Source organism: Zootoca vivipara, chromosome 9 (assembly GCF_965207765.1).
Source record: "Zootoca vivipara chromosome 9, rZooViv2.hap1.1, whole genome shotgun sequence".
NCBI lineage: Eukaryota > Metazoa > Chordata > Lepidosauria > Squamata > Lacertidae > Zootoca > Zootoca vivipara.
In genome coordinates this window covers 54,740,506-54,763,164 of record NC_142592.1, presented here as the reverse complement: position 1 = coordinate 54,763,164, position 22,659 = coordinate 54,740,506, and the positions used below count along the sequence as shown (strand labels likewise).

General features: G+C 39.5%; 2 protein-coding genes across 15 annotated transcripts in view; both read right to left on the bottom strand.

Moving 5' to 3' along the window:
• The window catches only part of ERC1 (ELKS/RAB6-interacting/CAST family member 1), a 172,634-nt gene that overhangs the window by 107,724 nt on the left and 42,251 nt on the right, over positions 1–22,659 (bottom strand). For 13 of the 14 annotated variants that reach the window (XR_015945907.1, XM_035127943.3, XM_035127945.3 and 10 more), the window contains 5 exons: positions 18,748–18,915; positions 12,465–12,602; positions 10,740–10,880; positions 8,674–8,814; positions 2,749–2,942 (listed from right to left, as the gene is read on the bottom strand). Coding sequence is in view for 13 of the 14 variants with exons in the window: in XM_035127943.3 (XP_034983834.3) it covers positions 2,749–2,942; positions 8,674–8,814; positions 10,740–10,880; positions 12,465–12,602; positions 18,748–18,915 (782 nt within the window). In the remaining variant the exon portion in view is untranslated. Of the gene's footprint in view, positions 1–2,748; positions 2,943–6,042; positions 6,079–8,673; positions 8,815–10,739; positions 10,881–12,464; positions 12,603–18,747; positions 18,916–22,659 lie in introns of all 14 variants that reach the window. The other variant, XM_035127941.3, reaches the window with a different exon arrangement.
• LOC148684642 (large ribosomal subunit protein uL14-like) lies at positions 17,784–18,135 on the bottom strand. The gene is made up of 2 exons (XM_088652383.1): positions 17,923–18,135; positions 17,784–17,854 (listed from the first exon to the last, which is right to left on the bottom strand). Exons 1-2 carry the CDS (start codon positions 18,092–18,094, stop codon positions 17,799–17,801), a joined length of 228 nt encoding a protein of 75 aa, XP_088508509.1. The 5' UTR covers positions 18,095–18,135; the 3' UTR covers positions 17,784–17,798.

The following is a 22,659-nucleotide window of genomic DNA, read 5'->3' as shown; positions in this document are numbered from 1 at the left end:
GGCTGTTTAGGGCTTTAAATGTCAGCACCAACACTTTGAATTGTGCCTGGAAACGTACTGGGAGCCAATGTAGGTCTTTCAGGACCGGTGCATGACATCAGACACCAGTCCCCTCAATAGTGGGGGCAAGTTGGCGCTCCTGTAGGATTGGATTGTAATTCAGCTCCCTTCCACATTAAGTTTCTTCTATTCTACCTAGAGTCTGGCTGTGTTCTGCTTCCATTACTCTTTTTGCCATATACTGTATTTTCTTTTATTTCTGAGAAGCAGCTATGGAAGAACTCCTTGATAACATAATCAACTAAATTCTTCTTTTTCTCTCAGTTATGGAGTGGTACCCTGGTATAGAGGCAGCAGCTAGTCTGGCTCCAGCTTGAAAAGCTATTTTTACCAGACAACTTCCCTATGGTAAGGTACTAGGTATATAAGTACAAGCTGCAGGGGAAGCTGCAGTGGTGTGTCTCAGCCAGTTAGTTAATCTAGTGGTGTCTCCTGTACATATTAAAAACGTATGTTTCAGAACAATCAACTATGCCTTAAACAAGTGATTTTTCTTGCTATCTCTTACAGATTGGAAGAATGTAGTAAAAAAGGAAGATCTCAAATACTGTACATGTTTCCTCTAATTTGAAGAGTAATAAACTCTATTGAGAATTCATCCTTCAAGACTGTATGTTACACTCAGAAAAACGAACAATCCGTTTACAGTTATAGTACAGCAGAAATTCTGAGAGAAGACTAACAAAGCTCTCCATAATGACTGACCTTGGAAGAAGTTGAAAAGAAAGATGGTGGGATTTAGAAACATTTTAAATGTAAAAAGATGACAGGAAAAACTCAAAAGATTATTCCAAGGTTTTAAACCTATATGATAAGGAAGGTAACAATATTTTCAACAGTGATAGAGAATTCTGCATAGATTTTGAGGTTGAAGGAACATCCAAACATACATATTCGTAGGATACAGAGAAATGCAAAGTTGGACCAAAATCAAATACTGGTGGAGAAAAGTTAAATTTGGGAGATATCTATATAAGACTGACAAATTAAATTTCAAGAATATTATGTAAAACTTCTGCAATTCTATTTCAACTGTCCTAACAGACATTTTGGAATTCAAAAATAAAGGAAATTACATATTTTTCCCTTGTGGCCATGGAAATGCTCAAAGTTTCATTGAAAAATAATGAATATTGATTTTCAAAGCTCTCTACTGTTTCAGTGAAACAGGAATAGATACCATCCAAGGTAACAAACTTGAACTGGAAATCCAACTGAGAGGCTTCATGCAAGTTAATTATCTGTGTGTTCCTAATCAATTGAGAATATTGTTTTGGCACCTTTGAGTAGATTCTGCACATCAAAGAAGATAAAAATGTGAAGCAGTAACACCAAGTATTTACAGATGTGCAAATTCTCCCTACAATAAATTCTCTCGATTATATTCTCTGAAGTTCTGACTAGATTTCTTTATACAAATGTCGCCCATAACTATTAAACACATTCAACATCTAACTCAACATTGAAATATTAAGTCAGATGAACAAAGTTTGGGCAATGAGGGAATGCCAAGCAGCTACTGCACTTCAAGAATTAATATATTCACCAAGGAAAATTCTACTTAGGTGGTGGTCTTAATCTATGTGATTTTCCTGGCACTTGACAAAATGCAGTTGAATCCATATGAAATAATGTTAAGGAAACCCACTCCGGCAAAAGAGGAAAAGTTAGTGCACCGCCAAGAAATGAACCTCCATATTGTACCTTTCAAAGCAACTGTTGGTCAAACTGTAAATAATAATTATATGTCACTGTTTTAAAATGGACTAAGAGTTTACGGCTGCAGTTCAGGAGAAAATTTAAAAGTCTAATAAATGGCTAATAGTTTTGTTCCATTTCCCATCTAAGGTGTTGTTCCCATGACTTCTCCAGTGACCCAACTGCTAGCTGTTCAAATCTAGTGGGGATATTAAGTCCTACCTAATTTCTCTCCACAGAAAAAGATGGGCTTGGGGAAACCACATTACTAAGAAAGTATTACCAAGAAGTGCATTTTAGCTGTAAGATGCCTTGAGTCTTTGTCAGGGAAAAAGGAGATGTATGTAATAGATATATAATAATATAATAGTAAGTGGAAATCCTGTTTCAAAGCCACTAAGTGGTATTCTCCTGTTTAATTTCATATGGCTGCAGAACATATTCTCATATAGGCAGAATTAGTCCTCACATCAAGCTGCATATTAAAAGTGGTTAGTATTATCTGTGGTACTATAGTAAATCATATAAATTTGTCAGGTTCAAGTACAGTCATACCTCGGTTTTGCGACCGCAATCTGTTCCGCAAAGCCAGTCGCTCCCCAAATCCGTCGCTCCCCGATAGAGCGCTTCTGTGCATGCATGCGCTGTGCAGATCGCTTCTGCGCATCCGAGCCCCGCGGAACCTGGATGTAAACACTTCCGGGTCCGCGGTGGTTGGAAACCGAAGCGGTTGCAAACCAAGGTATGACTGTATGCATGCACAGTACATGAAACTAAAGCCAGCTTCACTGAGCTACCATCGTTTCCTACAATTCCACTTTTGCTCCTACTATTTAAAAGAGATCCCAGAAACATCAGCATACCTTTTGAAATAGGCAGGGGGAAAAGCAAAAACCCTTAACTAACTTTTAGAAGCTCCCCCAATGCCCTGTTTTGAATGGCAATAAGTTAAAAACCCGATAACGGGCTTCTCTCCCCTACCCTTCTCACCTTTCTAGTTCTGCTATCTTCTTGTCTTTATCATTCTTCTCATTCTCCATCTCTTTCAGGATTTCTAGCAGACGATCCAGTTCAGCTTGAGCCTTACTGGATTCTTCCCGGTAGCGAGCCACATCTCTTTCCAATTGCTGAAATCGGTCACTCATCTCTGGACTGGCCCTAGCCTCCAATGTTGCTTCATGAGCCTGCACAAAAAAGTATCCCAAGAGTTATTATTTGTATCCATATTCACATTCCTAACAGGAAACATTCTGTTCTCAAAACACGACACAAGAGTCCTGCTATATCAAACCAAAGCTCTATCTAGTCCACCATCTTGTATCCAACTCTGACCAGTCAGCCTGTGAAGAACATGCTAACCCTGCAATCTCTTACCTTATTACTTCTCTATCTAGTCCCAATGACTGATATGTTCTTGCCAGGAACTTTACCAGGGCACATTCTAAGAATCATCTCAAATGCACAGGCTTGACGGGGAGGGACAGGCATCCTTTCCCACTTCTTGCCTTCTTCTTGTTAATCAACATTTCTCTCTATGTGCAATCTACACCTCAGTCAGGTAACTCGCTGCACTGAGCCCCAGACCATTTGCTGCTACTCATGATCTACCTGATAAAATAAAGTAAAAAATACAGGAAGGCCTCCTGTCCCAATCTGTCACTTCCCAATGATCCTAAGTAATGATGCAGTGGAGCAGGAAGTGGGAGGAGAGCAGAGTTTTGATACTTTTTCATAGCAGGAAAAAGTTGGAAGTGACACTTGCCAGTTTTGCAAGCTTCAGGCATTAGAAGACAGGTCTATCTTTGGACATGATTGCTGTCTTGGGGAGGCTAGGCCCTGGCAGTGCCTGGCCCAAGGTCACCAAGTTATGTTCATCAATGATCACAGACGCGAACCCATATCTTTCGCTACTAGCTCATGCATTTATTGACTTCTCTTGGGGTGGGGGTGGGTGGGACAGTGGCTATGGAATTTATTTGAGGGGCTGTGAAGCTGTGCATTTAAAAAAATCCAAAGTAGATTTCACTAGCCTGAAGTCTGTTCACATCTGTTGCAAATTACTTTTTACTATTAAACGGAAAATATAAACTAAATGTGGGTGATTTTCTTTCCATAATCTAAAGTACAAGGAGGAAAATAGTAGTTGTTCCATCCATGTATTGTTTTTATCTACACCAGAGTTTCTCTTGTCTTATCCTTTTCCTCTTTAATGTATAAGTTTTGCTCTCAATGGGAATGAATATCAACTTGCCCACTTGCATCTTCCCCTACTTCCCCTTTGCCTTTCTCACAGCTGTCACACACTGAGTCAACATCTACTTAAGAAATAAAAAAATTCCTTCCAGTAGCACCTTAGAGACCAAGTACGTTTGTCATTGGTATGAGCTTTCGTGTGCATGCACACTTACCAATGACAAACTTAGTTGGTCTCTAAGGTGCTACTGGAAGGATTTTTTTTTTATTTTGTTTCGACTACAACAGACCAACATGGCTACCTACCTGTATCTACTTAAGAGTTATCCATGATAATCCAAAGGTCACATTCCTGGTCAGCTACTGTCAGTTTGGACCCCATGAGTGTATATATGAAATTAAAATTTTCTTTCACCGTGGCATACACCACTCTACCATTGTTTACAGTGAACTGCATTTGCTCTTTTACTACCCATTCACTCAATTTGAAGAGGTCCTTCAGGAGCTCTTCACAATCTCTTTTTGTTTTAACAACTGAACAATTCAGTATTGTCAACAAGCTTGGCCACCTCACTGTTCACCCCTAAAGTCTCAGTACTGATTCCTCTGTGCTCCAATTTCTACATCACTCCATTCAGAGAACTGTCCATTTATTCCTACTCTCTTTTATTCCATTACTTAACCAGTTCCTGATCCACAACAGGACCTCTCATTGTATTCCATGACAGTTACATTTACACAGAAGCCGTGGTTGAGTTACCTCGTTGAATGCTTTTTGAAAGTCCAAGTACATTATGTCAACTGGATCACCTCTATCTATATGCTTACTGACACTTTTAAAGGTAGGTTTATGAAACCAGCCCTTGCAGAAACCATGGGGCCTACACTTCAGCAAGGCTTGTTCTTCTATATGCTTGGTTATTTTATCTTTAACAATACTTTCCACCTGTTTTCCCATCAAAAAAGTTAAGCCTATTGGTCTGTAATTTCCAGTATCCTCCCTGAATTCCTTTTTAAAAATTAGTGTTGCACTAGGGAGGTATGGAGAAGGCTGGTCAGAGGGACAACTTACATATTTTTGTTATAGGATTAGCATTTTCACATTTGAGTTGAATTGTTAGCTGGATGCCCTCCAGACCCAGCAATGTGTCAGTTTTTATTTTGTATATTAAGTCTAGAACTTAATCTCTTATCACCACTATCTGCCTCAGTTCCTCAGACTCCCTTCCTGCAAAAGTTAGTTCAGGCACTGGGATCTGCCCTATATCTTACACTGTGAGTACAGGTAAAAATAATTAATTCAGCTTCTCAGCATTCTTCTTACCCTCCTTTAGCACACATCCAAGAGTCCAACTTCCTCCCTAGATGGTTTCCTGCTACCAATATATTGAAAGAACTTATTGTTGTTGATCTTAGTCTTTTTAGCACTGTGTTGTGCAAATTCTTTTTTAGCATCCCTTACTGTCTACCCACATTTATTTTGCCAGTTTGTGTTCCTTTGTTCTCTTCATTAGGGCAAGGCTTCCAATTCTTGAAGGAATCCTTCTTGCCTCTGATAGCTTCTTTAACTCTGCTCATTAAGTATGCCAGCACCCTCATGGTAACTTTCCTGATCTGCAATTTACACTCCCAAGCATTTTGGAATGATTTCATACACATAGAATTGTAGGGTTGGAAAGGACCCCAAAGGTCATCTATTCCAATACTCTGCAATGCAGGAACCACAGCTGAAGAATCCCTGACAGATCCTCTGTTTAAAAACCTTCAATGAAGTAGAATCTACCACCTTCAATTTTGTTACAGCACTCCTATGATACTTCACATTTAAAAAACAGGATCTGAAAAATACAGATTAGAAAAGCAACTAAGCAGAGAAGCAGAAAGGTAGCAGAACTATAAGCTGATTAAATAAAAAAACTAGAACAAAGCAACAAGGACCTAGGCCTTGAAATTTTTCACTGTCTGACCTAGGCTTTGAAATTTTTCACTGTCTCCTGGGCACGGAATACAAAGACACAAGGGACTACACATGCAGAAAAGGCACAATCAAATGGGGTTGGCTATGGCCTTCCAGTTTGTCATAACACTTACTGGCTTGGATGGGTGACTCAATAAGACTTCAGGATGCTAAGGAGAAAGACAGGAAAAGAGGGGAAGAATTGGGGAAAGGAACAGTGCAAGAGAAAGAGAAAATGTAACACAAACAATCTACAGAAAGATGTAGAGACATTAATTGTAGGAGAAAAGGAGCCGATTGTAGATTTAGGATTTAATCTGAAGTAGAGATTTTAACCAAATCCAGTCTTTATTTTCCCTTTAATGGATTTTTCTGCTTCAGTCTTTGGATATGTCTCTTTTGGGTAGTGAGCAGAAGTCTGGATAACCATTGGCTGTACAATACATTACATACTTAAACCAATTAACAGTTGGAAAGCTCCTTAAGCTGACTAAGGCAGCACCGAGCTATGATTTTATTGAACATTTAAATAAATATAGGATGGAAGATTTCACCTCCTGATGGGCTTATTCCCTCCCCCCTCAATTTAAAAACGCCAGCTCTGCTGAATAAGTTCAGCAACCTAAATATGTGAGTGTACTATACCTCAAAAATGCTGTAAAAGATAACTTGATGGATCTACTCAGTATCTGAATGTATGAACATTTCAATGTTGCAACAGCTGTATTTAGAACATTTCTTGTTGTTTAGTCGTTTAGTTGTGTCCAACTCTTTGTGATGTTTAATGTACAGAGCAACAGGGTTCATTGACTAAGCAAACCTAGTGCATCTATACACTGGGAGCAACGCTCTCATGACATACTTCAAATGTTATAGTGGAACATGAATTTTCCTACAATGACATTGAACACAGAAAGTTATCTTGAGCGAGGCTATTGGTCCATCTATCTCAGTCTACAGGATTGTTAGCCAAACCTGGGAATACTAAGGATTGAATCTAGGACCTCCTGCATGTGCTCTATCTAGTACTGAGTACACATTCTCCGCACTATAAATATAAAATGTAGCAGCTAATCTGTCAATGAAAGGTAACACACATGATCAGTAGCTCTGAATGCTGACTGCACAAAGCCAGTGAGTGAGAAGACCAGACTAGAAATTTATCCCCAACATGCAAGCTTTATAAATCTGTTTTTCCCCCACCATGTGAAAGCTTACAATGTAATGCAAAAAACAACTACAACCACCCACAATTCTACTGTAAGATGATATGCTGAAACTCTTCGTAGTTTATCTGCTGGTGCTTGTCCTTTTTAGAGGGTTTCTTCTTTCCATAACTGCTGCCAGCTTCATTTGCTTTTGTTTGAGTATCTCCAGAAGTTTAGATTCTTGTCTTGACAATTTCATCTGAATGCTTTGTGGCTTACTTTGTGGGAATCACAGCAGGCCAAAAGAAACTCAATCACTATTGCTAATGACTCCAAGACAATTCCAGCAAATGGCTGAAATGTATCTTACCTCAAACGCTCTCCAAATGGCTAGTGCATAAAGATTTGAGATTTACTGGCTGGGCACAGTCAAAGTTTTTGATCCATCGGCAGAGCCAAATCAGTCTCTTTCCTTCCCACAATCATTGTGCCCTGGCATTTAAAATGGCATTCTACTGGTTGGTGGGAGGTGAGGCAGACTCAGTTGCTGGAAGACCCTGGCAGGTGGAAAGAATCAGGCTGATCTCCGTTCCTCTCTGATGGAGATTAATTATTTCATGTAGCCAAAAGCGGGGGAAAGGTTTGCATTTCAGACCAGGAGTATTTACATGAAGAGCTCCAGCAGGTTATTTGCATCTCTTTTTGTTAAAGCAATTGGAATAGGCCCAGGCATGGGAAACTCTTCAAAAAAGAAAAAACTAAAACAGGATCTACAACAGAACTAAGAACTGAAGACAAATCTCAGATGAAACTTATTCCAAGACTTGTGGAATGGAAAACAAATATTTAAAAGCATCTCCACAGTGAGTAGCTGCAAAAATGAATATTAAATATTTTCTATTAATTCAGATTACTCTTTCACTATGTTTCTTCTCCAATTAATGGTTATTTCAACTGCTTTTTTCTTAACTTAATTACAATGTGAATGCACTCCATTATTCTACAACTCTCATCTCCTTAGTTTAGGAAGTTTACCCGTTTTATACTTAGATGCCTGTTAAAGATGCCCTTTTGCAGCAGAATTTTAGCCCCTCCCTATCTCAACATTTTATGAACTAGCTCTATTATAAATGCCTTTGCATTCATGCAAATAAGTAATGTTTTCCTACTTAGTTATTGGAATTTTGCTGACAGAGTAGCTCTATCAGTCTACGTATTTACTTTCTGTATTGCTTTGCATGATACAAGGAAACGGAGAGGAAGATACAGCTTCTGGATAGGATATGTGAGAGAACTGGCATCTTTCTTCATCTCATCAAGGGAAAATATGTAAGCTAGGTCATACTATGCCCAAAAGCATGGGAAAAGGACATGAGTCACACATGTATTCTCTATTGTCACTTTCTTCCTGTGTGCAAAAGTGGCTCGAAATGAACCCCAATCCCTAATGCAATCATCCTACACACTCTTTTTGAATGACAATGCTTTGTTGATCCCAAAGTAATACTTTTATTATCTAAAATTTGCAGGAGGAGGAAGGGAATGATAAAAAAGAAGGCTAAGTCTGAGAAGGACCAGCAATTTCCATTTGAAAGGAGAAAGGTTTCTAGTGTTTACCTTTTTCAGCTGAGAGTCTAGTTTCAGGCATTCTTCCTTTTTCTGTTCCAAGGCAATTTCTAATGTCTTTAACCTAGAGTCTTTCTTCAGTCCTGATGATGCTAAAGATGATGCATGCTCCTTCAAATCCAGTAATGAAGTCTACAACAAAGGTAACACATGCAGCAGCATGAAGAACAAAACTATACTTTTCAGCTCTAGCACCAAGTCTATATATCAATTACATTTTGTTTTCTGCTCTGGATCAATACATTTCTTTAGAAGCTTATAAGCATCATATAGGAAAATCTCTTTTTTCAATGGAAGGGAGTACAGTACTTCTAAATATGTTAGATGAAATTATGTCTTATCTGATGTCTTATTTGAAGAAAAACAATCAGCTATTAACTTCACACTGCCACAGAGCTCAGTGCCAAAAGGGATAGCTATGCTGAATCAAAAACAACAAGGAGTCTTGGGGCCCTTAGAAACTAATGAAGTATATATATTGATTTTTTAACACAATTGCCAGAAAGTTTATTTTTTCCATTTACATAACAAGATTTCATTTCCACCTGACTGCATTATTTTTTTCTTTAATCCATATGCCAAGAGTAGAAGCACATTATGATCTGTTGAATTGGACTCTTATTCCACCCTTTAAGGCACAACAAGACTCTTCCACCCTTTCCCCTTTTCAGTGCTTCTGTTCAGGAGTCCGGCTATTACTACTGTATTCCATTCCTCCTCCCCCAAAATCAGTTACCGTAGCATTCTGTGCCCACTGAGCATGTCCAGAAATCACTGGCCTGCTTTCATTCCCCCCCTCCATTTGGGCTATTTGGGGGGTGGGGGTGGGAATAGGGACACACTAATGCCGAATCCCAGTTACATTTCATTTTGCCATTGATGTCTATGGGCATAAAACAGAAAGAATACTTTTACACCAGCCATTTACTATGGAATAGCTGTGCTTTGTTCACTTACTTATCACAACATTCCCCTCTCTTCCCCCACCCAAATTCAGCTTCACTGTTCCCCCACTACCAACTCATAAAATCTGACTTTTCCCCCTCAATTGAATAAAAGTGCAATTGCAGCCTACAGCCATTTCCTAGACTGCTGTAGTCCAAGGAGAGGAAAACTGTGACCCTCCAGTTGTTGTTACACTCCCAACATCCCCAATCATTGGTTTGTTTCTCTGTTCTCCTGTTTCATCTGCTCCATTCTATTCTCCCTCTTATTCAGTTGTCAGTTTCCCCCAATTATTCACACCCCCCCCCCAATTCTCAGTGTTCCATGCCACTAGATGGGTCTTTTTTGGGTGTGTATATTTATATTTATATGCATGCATATCTATCTACCTATCTACCTGCGCGTGCGCACACACACGCTTGTGCATATCTCTGAGATAACCCAAGTTGGCAATGCTTGGTTTTGGATTTATAAGTATCAGCATCGGAAGACCAGAAGCAGCATTCATTTGTCAATGACAAGTAAGGTCCTGCAACAAAATGTTATAGTGTGAAGTGTTTCCATTCAAAATTACAGCATGTGTACACACACATACCCCAGCAGCAGTCAGTCAGTGTGGCAATAATTGAAAATATGCCCTCACTGAGCATTTGCAGTAATCATTCACCTGTTTCAGGTTTCCCCCCTCTGTTCTGTTTCCCAATATCCCCAATTTCCCTTTTGTGCTGGTGGGCACACTTGTGCTCAATCCCAGCTACATTAAATTTTTCAATGTTTCAGAATCCATTGGTGTCTATATCTAGCTCTCACTTCCATTCCTGGGACAATGAAAAACAGCTTTTCATTGTGAAGCAGGAAGTGACCAATCCAGGCAATAAGATAATGTCAAATGTCGAAAATAAGCCGTAAATTGCAGTTTTCACCAATATCAACAAACACATTCTAGGTATCAGCAATATTAAATTTCATCTGATTTTCCATGCATATTCATTTGAAGCCTGTGTTGTACATTTTAGTTTTTAGCGGATAAAATTGCTGAGAGAATCAAGAAAACTACCCTTCTTAACACGAAGGTTCTTTACTTTATATGCCTATAATATATATTGGTTAACCTCTTTCTCAGAAAGATCTCCTTGCAAGGCGCTGACTTTCTCTTTCAGGTCTTTAACATCTTTTTTATAGTTGTCAATCTCCTCCTGTTTTTCTCGCTCATCTCTGTCGCGCTGCTCCTTCAGGCGCTCAATTGTACGTTCCTGACAAAAACAGAGCACTCTGTCAAAGAAATCCCAGCTCTGAGTGGCTGGACAAATGCTTAATTCTGAGAAGGTCTACACATGTTTACTCATTGACACAAACCCCACTGAGTTCAAATGAGACTTGTTCCCAAGGGTACATAGTGTTGCAGACTTAAATAAATCTCTGTAACCTTTCACTTACATAGTCGTTATACAAATTAAACACACATGATAGGTCTTCGCTAAACTGTTTCCCTGGTAGAACAAGATCCACACAAATCATGTCACAAAGACAACACATTCACAGAAACTGAAGAAGTGAGAGAGCAAAAATGCTGCTTCTGACGTAGTTTTCACAAGTATGCAGTATAAAGCTAAACAGATCCCTTGTCATCGCTGTCCCCCTTCCAATAGAACTTATGCAGAGCACCAAATAAAGCGGTTTGTGCAATTGCTGCACCAGGATGACACTAGTGCAGGGGTAGCCAACACAGTATCTTCCAGATACGGTTGGACTCCAGCCCTCATCAGCACCAGACAGGGTAGCTAATTGTCAGGGATGATGAGAGCTACAGACCAGCAACATCTGAAGGGACCCCATGGCTGCACTAATCTATATGAGCTGATAATCAGATATAAAATAGACCAAAATCAAAAATCCAACCTACAAATATGGAAAGACATTAGAGGCAAGACATTTTGAAACACAGAATCTGTGATTAAATTCAGAAGCAAACTTATAAAATCTTTTTGGGGTGACTGCCAATGCTGAAATCTTGTGATCGGTGGTGTCCTCCTAGGTGGCAAGGATAATTTTACTATGCCCAGGAGATGCTTGGAAACACAAGTTACTAAACACACTCAGCAAAATTCACTTCACCACCTGTCACTCCAAGTGACTATGATGTAACTGTTGCCATACAGTGATTAAAAATATAAACCTGTCATGCTGTATTATTTACAATAAACAAATGCAGCACTGGACCCAGCTTACAGTTTAGTTTTGAACTACAGCCAGAAACTAACCACTCTCAATTCCATAATTGCCACCTGCCCAGATTTTAACTTGTATTTTAATTAACTGGTATCTATTTTTATGCATATTGTGTTGTTTTTATGATGTTAGCCGCTCTGAGCCCAGCCTCGGCCAGGGAGGATCCAAATAATAACAATAACAATTGTTGTTGTTGTTGTTATTGTTGTTGTTATTATTACTTGTAGGAATCTCAGAAATGACAGAAACAGCATCTCTCAGATGAGCTGCACAACTCATCATACTATCATAGCGTCACAGGTTAGAAGTCATTTCCAGCTTCCTTATCTAACTCATATATTTCTCAAGCAGTATATCCAAGCTCAGAGGTGAACAGTTTTCAGAAGATTTTAAGTCAGCATGTGTTTGATTAATACACATACCAAATGCAATCGGAAGTGTTTTAAACTGCAGCACCTGATTAAGCTAAACTGATAGCATCCAACGAAAGTGGCATCTTCCTGCCTGAGATAGGACAAAGGGAAATTATTCACAAGGAGAATAGATTGTTGTGGCTTGCGGGGGTGGGGGACAGGGTTTAGGCAAGGTTGTCTTTCTTTCATATTCACCTTCTCCGCAAGTGCTTCCTCCAGTGTGGTCAAGGCAGTATCGGTGTTGGTGGTATCAGCCTGCAGGGATTTTACCCTTTCTTTCAAACTGCTCATCTGTTTCTCCTTGTCTCTTAACTGTTCCTGAAGATTCTCAATCTTAAATAAAGCAAGATCAATTAAAGAATCAGATTAACATGAAACAGTTGGGCAACATGTTTTTTAGAAAGACTGCACAGCATTCTATTCCTTACTAGAAGTGCCCAGTCAGCTGTGCCTTCCCACCTAATTCACTAATTCTTTCTTTTATGGATGCTTCTAAATCTCTGTGCTGCTCCTAGTTCTCCAGTCCCCCATCATTTTTATGCTACCCTGCATTATTGATTGATTCTCTTGAGACATGTGTGGAAGGCAATGTACAATTCAGAAGAACACAGAAAATGTCATCCAATAAATTTAAAAACAATTCAAAGTAGGCACCCCTAACAGAAATCTGTACATACAATACCATAAGGAAATGTGCTAATAAATTTTTATTTACCCTTCTAATCTATACTACAAATCATTTCCATTCTTCCACATCTCTGCATCAAACGTTCAAGAGTTTATATGAATATCTGCTATGGTTGCAGCACACCCATCAATTGCAAACTCATCAAGTATTACCCCTGCAGCTTCAAGAGTACCATGAACAGTATTTCAGTAAACACAATGTGTTATGTAAGTGTGGCAGTTAAGCCTGATAAAATACTGCAGTATTTTATTAATTAATATAGGTTAATAGTTAACCATCTTGTCGCTAATTTGTAGCTACATGCACATGTTACTAAGTTACAGTGAATTCAACAAGATTTACTTTAGGCTGTGCATCTTTAATCAGATGGCCTACACTACAGATATTGCCAAGGGAGAATGAAAATTAATTTGAAGTGTCTTTGGAGCCAGATAGAAAGGGACCGATGCTGGCATCTGCAGCAGCAAGTCAGTCAAGCAGGAAGCTGTACAACCTTAACACGGGTTCTCAAAGAGGCTTTAATTCAAACATTCAATTGCATTTTCCAAGTCAGTAATTTGTTACAAAGTTAAGAAATACACTGTAACATGAAACCTCAGGGGAACTCTTGAGAGGATGGCTTTTATGCTAATTTCATGCAAGGAATGTCCAGCCAGCTACTATTGTCCCATTTAATTTATCTTATACGGGAAATTAAGCTGGAAAACATGTAAGTGTTTATGTGTGCTGGGAGAGAGGAGAGGGTAGATGAGAGGGAGAAATCAATCCTAGTATAACAAGCACTGAGCCTTTAAAAGCACATATATTACACTGTCCACTGAATTACGAATATTAAAAGACGATTCTGAGCTCTTTTCTGAGAAGAGAATGATCATTTTAACTTTGATTAGTGCAAACTGCATGGAATATCTATCTGTCTGTCTATCTATATATCTATAAAGTAATCTTCCAGGTCTTATAGACAGATTAAAAACTGACATGTTACCAGGAATAGATGCCATTCACCTATTACTTTAATTTTATTGTTCAAAAATTGTAATAAGAACTTCTTTAAAATTGCTTTTACTGCAGGAATGTTGTGTGTGGATTAATATGGGAAATTGATGGGTTTAAGCATTTTTAATGTTGCCATTTTTTAACTATCTTGTAATTAAATTAAGTAAAGATAGATGGGTGACTTCTCCAAAGTTCTGCCTGCTTTGAGCTAGAGATGTTCACCCCACAAAAAGCCTTGGGACACTCCAAATCATACACTCTCACAGAGCATCTTCTATGAGGCAGCATGCAATTAGATCTGGCCCAATGCTTCCATTGATGTTCCTTACAAGCATGGCACCCTATGCCAATAGCAGCCTATGGACATAGAAATTAACGAGGAACTGTGGGAATAGGGCGTGTTGAATTTTCCATGTTTAAAAATCCTGATTTGAGGGGTGTTAAAAAGTTGTGGTATGATTATGTAATCCTATATAATAAAGTCCAAGTTGTCCCTGCGTCCAAGTTGTCCCGTGTGTCCCTGGGGTACTGTGCATGTGCGCCAGGGACACAGGGATTGGACAGCAGAGACTGCACGTGCGCACTCTCTCCCCCCCTGCCTCCTCCAACCGCCGCTCCCAGCCAGAACGTCAGGGAAGCGAGGGTGGAGGCCGGCGGAGACCTCCTCCTCACAACCCTCCCTGGCCCGTGAGAGGAGCGGCGGGAGGCCGCAAAGCAGCGACGGCGAAGTAGGGGTGTGTCCCGCGTCCTTCCTGTCGGCGGCTGTGGGAGAGGAAGGAAGGAAGAGAAAGCAGCGCTTTCTCCTCCTCCGTTCCTGTCCTCCTGCCGGCGACAGCAAGGACAGCAAGCGCTTCTCCGAACCCTGGGATGTCTCCTTGCTGTCGGCGGCTGCGGGAGAGGAACGGAGGAGAAGAAAGCAGCGCTTTCTCCTCCTTTGTTCCTGTCCCCCTGCCGGCGACAGCAAGAACAGCTCCCAGGGTTCGGAGAAGCGCTGCGCAAGCGCTTCTCCGAACCCCAGGATGTTCTAGCGCCCGTTATTGAACGGGCTGAAATACACTAGTTTGAAATATATTTTGGTTACTTGTAAATATTTAGGTCTTGCTTGGTAAATATCTATGTGAAAAGTTCCTACTTTTTAACATTTTTTAAAAAAATTCTGTCATTTAAACGTATAGGTTATCCCCCAATTTTCATGAAAACAGATGTTGATAAGTGCCTAAAATTGATTACAAGATACAGTGGTACCTTGCAAGAGGAAAATAATTCATTCTGCGAGTTGCTTCATATAGCAAAAAATTCATCTTGCAAAGCATGGTTTAAAATTTTCCTGGTTTACCCGGTCTACCCATTTAGTTAATGCATTCCTATTCCTCTTGTGAAGCACGGTCATAGGAAACTTCGTCTTGCGAGACGCCTCTCGCAACGCAAAACGCTTTCATCTTGTGAGTTTTTTGTTGCATGAGGCATTCGTCTTGTGGGGTACCACTGTATTGTAGTTCTCTTATATATGTATTGTAGTTATCTGTACTATTAATATTAATATTATACAACAGTATGTGATATCTTTTTTGCTTTCTACCACCAGTCCACCCACTGAGGTCGTTGGGGTTTCAAAGCCGAAATGCTCTGACAAGTAGATTTATCGTCTATCCGAGATAGACAGAATGGGGCGGCATGAGGACATCTAACCAGCCCTAGCAATTGTCTTCTGTGTTGCATTGGAGATTGGAGGCTGGGGGCTTGCTTGAATATGTTACAGAGCATCTCTGGTACCAGAACAATTGTGTGGTCATCAAAGGAGCTGGGATCCTCACCCACCAACATCATTTTATTATACTATACTATACTATACTATACAGTGGTACCTCGGTTTATGAACACAATTGGTTCCGGAAGTCTGTTCATAAACTGAAGCGTTCATAAACTGAAGCGAACTTTCCCATTGAAAGTAATGGAAAGTGGATTAATCCGTTCCAGACGGTCTGCGGAGTAACCGTTCATAAACTGAAGCGAACTTTTCCATTGAAAGTAATGGAAAGTGGATTAATCCGTTCCAGACGGGTCCGCAAAGTACTTAAACTGAAGCGTTCATAAACTGAAACATGGGTGTAATTGGTTCCGGAAGTCTGTTCATAAACTGAAGCGTTCATAAACTGAAGCGAACTTTCCCATTAAAAGTAATGGAAAGTGAATTAATCCGTTCCAGATAGGTCCGCGGCGTTCATAAACTGAAAATTCATAAACCGAGGTGTTCATAAACCGAGGTTCCACTGTACTATACTATTATATATATATATATATATATATATATATATATATATATATATATATATACACACACACACACATATATATATATATAATATTCAGTAGAGAATTATGTCCCTTTGTTGCTCACTCCCACCCTTTGCAAACAGAATTTTATTCCCATGAAGGAAAAAAGCATGTTTTCTTTGAAGAATAGCTATGATGATAAACATGATAATGAAGTCTATGCAGAGGACTGGATAAACTACTTGGAGATGTTAAAAATACACTGTAAAGTAGAGCTACCTAAGTTCAGTCGAGTGACGGTCTTTCCTTATTGGATAAATTGGGGGTGCAAAAACAGCATTCTGATAGTGTAGGATTCAGGCTGTTGGACAGGCACCCAATCTTAAGAGAAGGATTGCCACATTTTAAGAAAGACAAGATTTTAGTTCCTTCAATAGTAGCATGGATAATAAGCATTATGGTAACCCTTCTATCACAGTGATGGAAGGATGGAAATACTATATATTCTCCTGCTTCAGAACCATTAAATGAACAGAAGTCTTGACCTGCATGGAATATGGTTTCTCTAAGTCTGACACCATCTTTGTGAGGATCAAGAGCAGGCCTTTAGATTCTACAGGAATTAAATTTTAACAGTGTACACTTCTTTTGACGAGCATGGTCCAGGGGGCTTCTGCCAGTGGCTCTCCTGCTCAGATGTGGGCCCTCAGCAGATACATGATCATGTGACACCAGCCCTTGAAGTTGTTCATTTATTTTTATTTTTTATTTTTTAACTATAATAGGACGTTATAAGATAAAGTAATGATATGTTGTTACAGCTGGAAACAAAATTTCTTTATATATTCGCATGTATAAAATGATTAAAAACTTTAACTTTGCTTCAAAATGCGAGTTTTTGGCTTTTTTTAGTGTATTTCAAACAGATCTCAATTTACCAAGCTAATAATCAATCATAAAAATAATTGCAGATTTGGATTCCTTATGTGCAATAACATATTTTTAGAACCCCTCATTGAGCAAATTCGCAAAAAAACCAAATCAAATCCGTCCTTAAGTGACACGCCCTACTGTGGGAATGCATCCTACAAGCAGCTTCTGAGGTGCTTCTCTACAGGGGCTCAGAAAAGTCCACTGCCACCCCTGCAAGGTGCACCTCAAAAGTTCTGAGCCACACACAAAAGGCTGCCATACTGAGCTTGCTGGGAGCTCCAGTCCAAAACAGAAGGAAGGCATCAAGTTGGGAAAGGCCATATTACTGTTATGCAAACTTCTGGCCACACATGAATGAGTCTACTTGTGCTCTTCGCCCAGATGGCACAGACTGTCATCATTTGTAGTGTGTGAAACTTAAGTTATCAAAAAAGAAAATTGTTAGGTGAAGCCTATCTATTTTGAAATGAGAGTAGACTAAAGGCATTCTTTTTCTTTTCTTTTCTTTTTGGTACAACCACTTTTTTATTGGACTTTTACAAGACAGGTTTATGCAATGCTGCCAGTGTTGGAGGCGATCCTGGGTCAAAGAGCATTTCATTTCCCCTTTGTTGTTTACAATGACCCCCGCATTGTCTTCAAAGTACAAGAACACCCCATCTTTTCTCCGAGACGATTTCTGTTGACGAATCACAACTGCCGGATGCACTTCCTTCCTGAACTCTGGTTTGCCTTTCTTGACAGTAGCCATTACCATGTCTTCCATGCCAGCAGCTGGCAGCCTATTCAGGCGCCCCTTAATCCCTTTCACAGAGATGATGTATAGATTTTTGGCCCCAGTGTTGTCTGCGCAGTTTATAACAGCTCCCACAGGGAGACCAAGGAAGAAGCGAAATTTCGCACCAGATGAACCACCACGTCCTCGCTTAGACATCTTGAGCGGTTGGCGGAAAAAATGAAAAAGCAGCTAAAGGCATTCTTAATAATGCACTCATTTTTCCAGGAGGAAAAAGAAACCAACCTTCTCAAATCTGCTGCAGTCATGATGGTTATGACAGAACTGAGCAGGAAAGTACTCACCTTGCTCCTTCAGGCACATCCAGATTCGGGGCCGGGGGGTGGGGCTCAAGAAGAGGAGTTATGGGACAACACTTCCATAGCTAAAGATCTAGAATGTAGCCAGAAATTGCTCTGCATAGCTACAGGACCCACGTGTGTGATTGCACAAGCGTATGAAGAACAGGTTTAATCACCAACCGTCACTTCCCCTATCATATTATTTGTTCGTATCAATCACATAGTCATTCCAGGAACTTATGCAGACTCCACCACTTGCTATACAAGAGAGTACATATGAGATTTAACATTCTAGTCATTGCAAAGTCTAATGTAGCATTAGAAACACAGAGAAATATCTTTTGGTCAACAGAGTCTTGCTTTTCTGCTAATTATAAAACTGTGTTCAGGTTTATCATTACCTCCCACTGCAACAGAACACTGAACCACAAGCCTCAGTAAACAAGACTTTTGTAGCTAGCAGTATTACCACAGTTGGAGTGCAGAACTTTGTATACCTGTCTGACCTACCTTTTTCTGAAGAACATTAACCTTGCGTTCTTTCACATCCAGCATATCTTTGAGATCATGAATCTCCCCAGCTTGAGTTCCTTTCTCGTCAGCTATCTCCTGAATTTGCTTAGTCTTTTTATTCAACATGGTCTCTTTCTCTTCTAGACGTAACCGGAGAGCATCCACCTGAAATCAGTCAAAGAAACAAGACTTCCAACTACCTTCAAGCAAGACAGCCTTTAAGCAATGGAAAACTCTGCTGACAAAGAATTGAACTGTATTACCAGATTCAACTCACAAGTTTATTTCTCTCTACTTCCCATCAAACATAAATCTTGTATCAAAAATGCTAAATTTATAGTAGAAAGTAGATGCTGAACTGTAAAGGTAAATAGTAAGAGCGCTGAACCACTTTTTTAAATTAAAAAAGCAGTTTACTGAGAAAGCAGTTGAAAAAGCAGATTTGCACTGTCCAATAAAACAGCTGACCTGTTATCTGGTTGATTAAGCAGTTGGTAGCTGAAGACACAGCTCTTTACCCTGATCTTTAGAAACTAAAAAACTGATTTAGGTGGCTTCTCTATAATGTGTTTTATGAATTACTGATTTGCGGTTTATATGTGGGTGCGTTTTTTACTGTTTTAATTGTGTTTTTATCATCTGTAACCTGCCCCGGAACCTTCTGGTGAAGGGCAAGCATGAAATACAAATAATAATAATAATAATAATAATAATAATAATAATAATAATAATAATAAATACATTGCTTTAGGGATATGTTTCATCTAACTTTTTGTATTTCATCATGGACTACCAAATACAACATATATCCAAGCTTTGAATACATTGTGCTTGGTAAATACCGGTATATGCAAGCTTTGAATACATTGTGCCTGCCACTTTTCAAAGGCTAATCTGAAATGGACAAGTCCTATGCTTCCCTATACAGTATTTTGCTGACAATTTAAATCTAAATATGCTATTAAAAAAGTAAAAAGAGGTAAAAATATGTTAATATGCCATTATGTTAATATGCCATTAACATAATCCAAACACAGATATTTTGCACTATGGTATACAGTGGTACCTCTACTTACAAATAAATCTACTTACGAATTTTTCTACTTACAAATGGAGCTCAGTCCGCCATCTTGGATGCGGTTTAGATAGGATTTTTTCTACTTACGAATTTTTAGATAGGGTTGCTTCGACTTATGAATTTTTTATCCCAATGCATTCCTATGGGATTCGACTTACAATTTTTTTCGACTTACAAATGTGTGTTCGGAACGCATTAAATTCGTAAGTAGAGGTACCAGTGTATATCCTGGTGTAAAAAACATAATGCGAGAAGCAGCTCCAAATATCGTTACTCCTGTGTCTTTTGAACCACCTGGCTTTCACAACTTCAACTCCTGTGATCCACCCCCCTTTGATCTGTGTACATTTTCCTGGGAGATTAAAGATAAATAAGTAAATAATACATGTTCCCTCCCTTTTGTCTCCCCAAACATCACCTACATGGCAAGTTGCAGAATAAGTTCAGCAAAATGTGTATCTATATACCGGTAGATATATAGATATCTCTGTAGGCTGCTTCAGCACACAAGTTCTAACCTCACAGCTGAGTGAGCATATGGGTCAGACTCATACTGAAAGGGATGTTTGAAGTATTAGGATTCAGGAAAAAAAATTATGGCCGTCAACGATTCTAATAAATAAACATGCCATTACTAATAATGGACCTAAACACTCTAATCTAAATTAATTCTAAACACTCAAAGCAGCTGGCAAGTGGGCTTTTTTATTTTATTTTAAGATATCATTGAAAAAAGCATGAGAGCACATAACCCCACATAAATTCATGTAGGTGTGTCCACCACTGTACATAGTGCTTTACAACCTAAGCAAAATGTTAAGTCCCTGATCCAAGAAGCTTGCAGGTTGCATTTTGACAGTGGGGAAAAATGAATGGGAGAGACGAGGCTAACGTGGAATGAGTGTGGGCAAATGATATTACTGTATCAAGTCCAAGATGGAAATGCAACACCCCACCACAAAAAAAGGAAAAAAGATGACACTACTGTGCATCCCTATCTAGTAGTCAGTATGCCCTCCCACCAAGTTTGTATTGACATTTCAGAGAACAAGGATTAAAGCAAACAGCAGAATTGAAGTGACATAATGTAGAGTTCACAAAGACTCTAGCAGCTCTGATAATTTTCAGAATTCTTTGTTCCGTGTTCTCATCCTCTGTATGTTCCAAAGTCAAAGGGGTGGTGGTAGCAGGAATGAGAACAGTTTGAACACTAATTCTGACTAGGCAAGATGGCCACCAGAAAGAAAAGAACAATCTGGAAGACCACTGCAGAGTAAGAGTGACAACACCAGGCCATTCATGATCCCGAAAGAAACCCACTGACCCTTATCGGTTTGGCTTTCAGAAACAGTTCAAGCTAGCTAAACTTGGGTGTTAATCCTATTTGACAGTATCAGATTTGGTGCTTATTAGCTGAATTCATTACAAGGCCATCAGTCACGGTGAGTAAGCTGGCTGCATTCTGAATCTTTGGCTCCCTCTGTGCAAGCTCAAGATGTTAAAGGAAACTTGGTCAATTCAAAATACAGAAAAGCTGTTTAATTAGACAATGGTTAACTGCAGCTGATGCCCTAGGTTTTTCCTTTAATGGGATGTTCCTCCTTTTTTTTATAAGGATCCTAATTGGCCAAATCAAGCATTAATTTGCCTTAAGAAATGAGACCAGGTCCAGAAATAAAACTTCCTTTGTTAGAAATATTAGGAGGCATCAGCCATAATTACAAATACTGTAATCAATTTGCCCAAATGGAGAGCAGGTTCTTTCCTGGCTATGAAAAACATGTATTTCTCCACCACCATATTCTTCAGTCTGTTCCCAGCTGATCTGAAGGCTGGTCTGGGGGCCAAACCTAAGTAATATTTGATTATTATTATTTTTAAAAAACCTACTTCAAAGGCACTCAAGGTTGGTTGATGCCTTGAGAAATTAAGATGCTGATCCAGCTTCCTGAAAAACCCACCTATCAAGGTGGACCATCTGTCCAGGAGAATGGAACACGATTAACAGCTACCATTTATCTTCTCCAAATAATAATAATAAAAATTAAGGTGTGTCAGCTGTCCTACACATCCATGCTGGCTTCTGGACATTCTGTAGCAGTCAAACCAGCACTGAGTGATGAGTTGCTCAAAGTAAGCAGCCTTGTTAAATAAAGCAGGCATATGAAGAAAGCCGGGCAACTTGCAACACTGTCCCTTACATAAGGAAAGCCTTCTGGATCAGGCCAAGGGCCCATGCAATCCAGCATCTTGTTCCCATAGTGGCCACCCAGATGCCTGTAAGCAGGATGGAACACTCTGCCCTCCTGTGGTTTCCTGGAACTGTTGGCCCTGAAAGTTGTAGCACACCCTCTAACCACCTGCAACAGCTGTGCTGCAGAACAACAGTTAATCTCCAAATTGCCCTTAGTATCTAGGGAGTTAGTCGCCAGAGCCCTGCTACCAGGGTCTCGGGTTTGAAACACTTGGTGCCTTATAGAGGGAATGTCCAGAACTTTATATCAAGCATACTTTGGATCCTAAAGGGGGGGGGAATCATTTTCATTGTTAGGAATTATTTTCCCTTCCCCTAAACCAGCATTTTAATTTATACCTAATTCCAATGAAATAAGTCAATTTAAGTACAGTGGTACCTCTACTTACGAATTTAATGCGTTCCGAACGCACATTTGTAAGTCGAAAAAATTGTAAGTCGAATCCCATAGGAATGCATTGGGAGAAAAAATTCGTAAGTAGAAGCAACCCTATCTAAAAATTCGTAAGTAGAAAAAATCCTATCTAAACCGCATCCAAGATGGCAGACAGAGCTCCATTTGTAAGTAGAAACATTC

Bases quoted from the DNA above. Each gene is read 5' to 3' on its own strand.
- LOC148684642 (XM_088652383.1), bottom strand. From the start codon at position 18,094: ATGTCTAAGCGAGGACGTGGTGGTTCATCTGGTGCGAAATTTCGCTTC. The intron at 17,855-17,922 runs AAGACATGGTAA...CATCCGGCAGTT, and splicing joins GCTGCCAGCTGCTGGCATGG to GTGATTCGTCAACAGAAATC.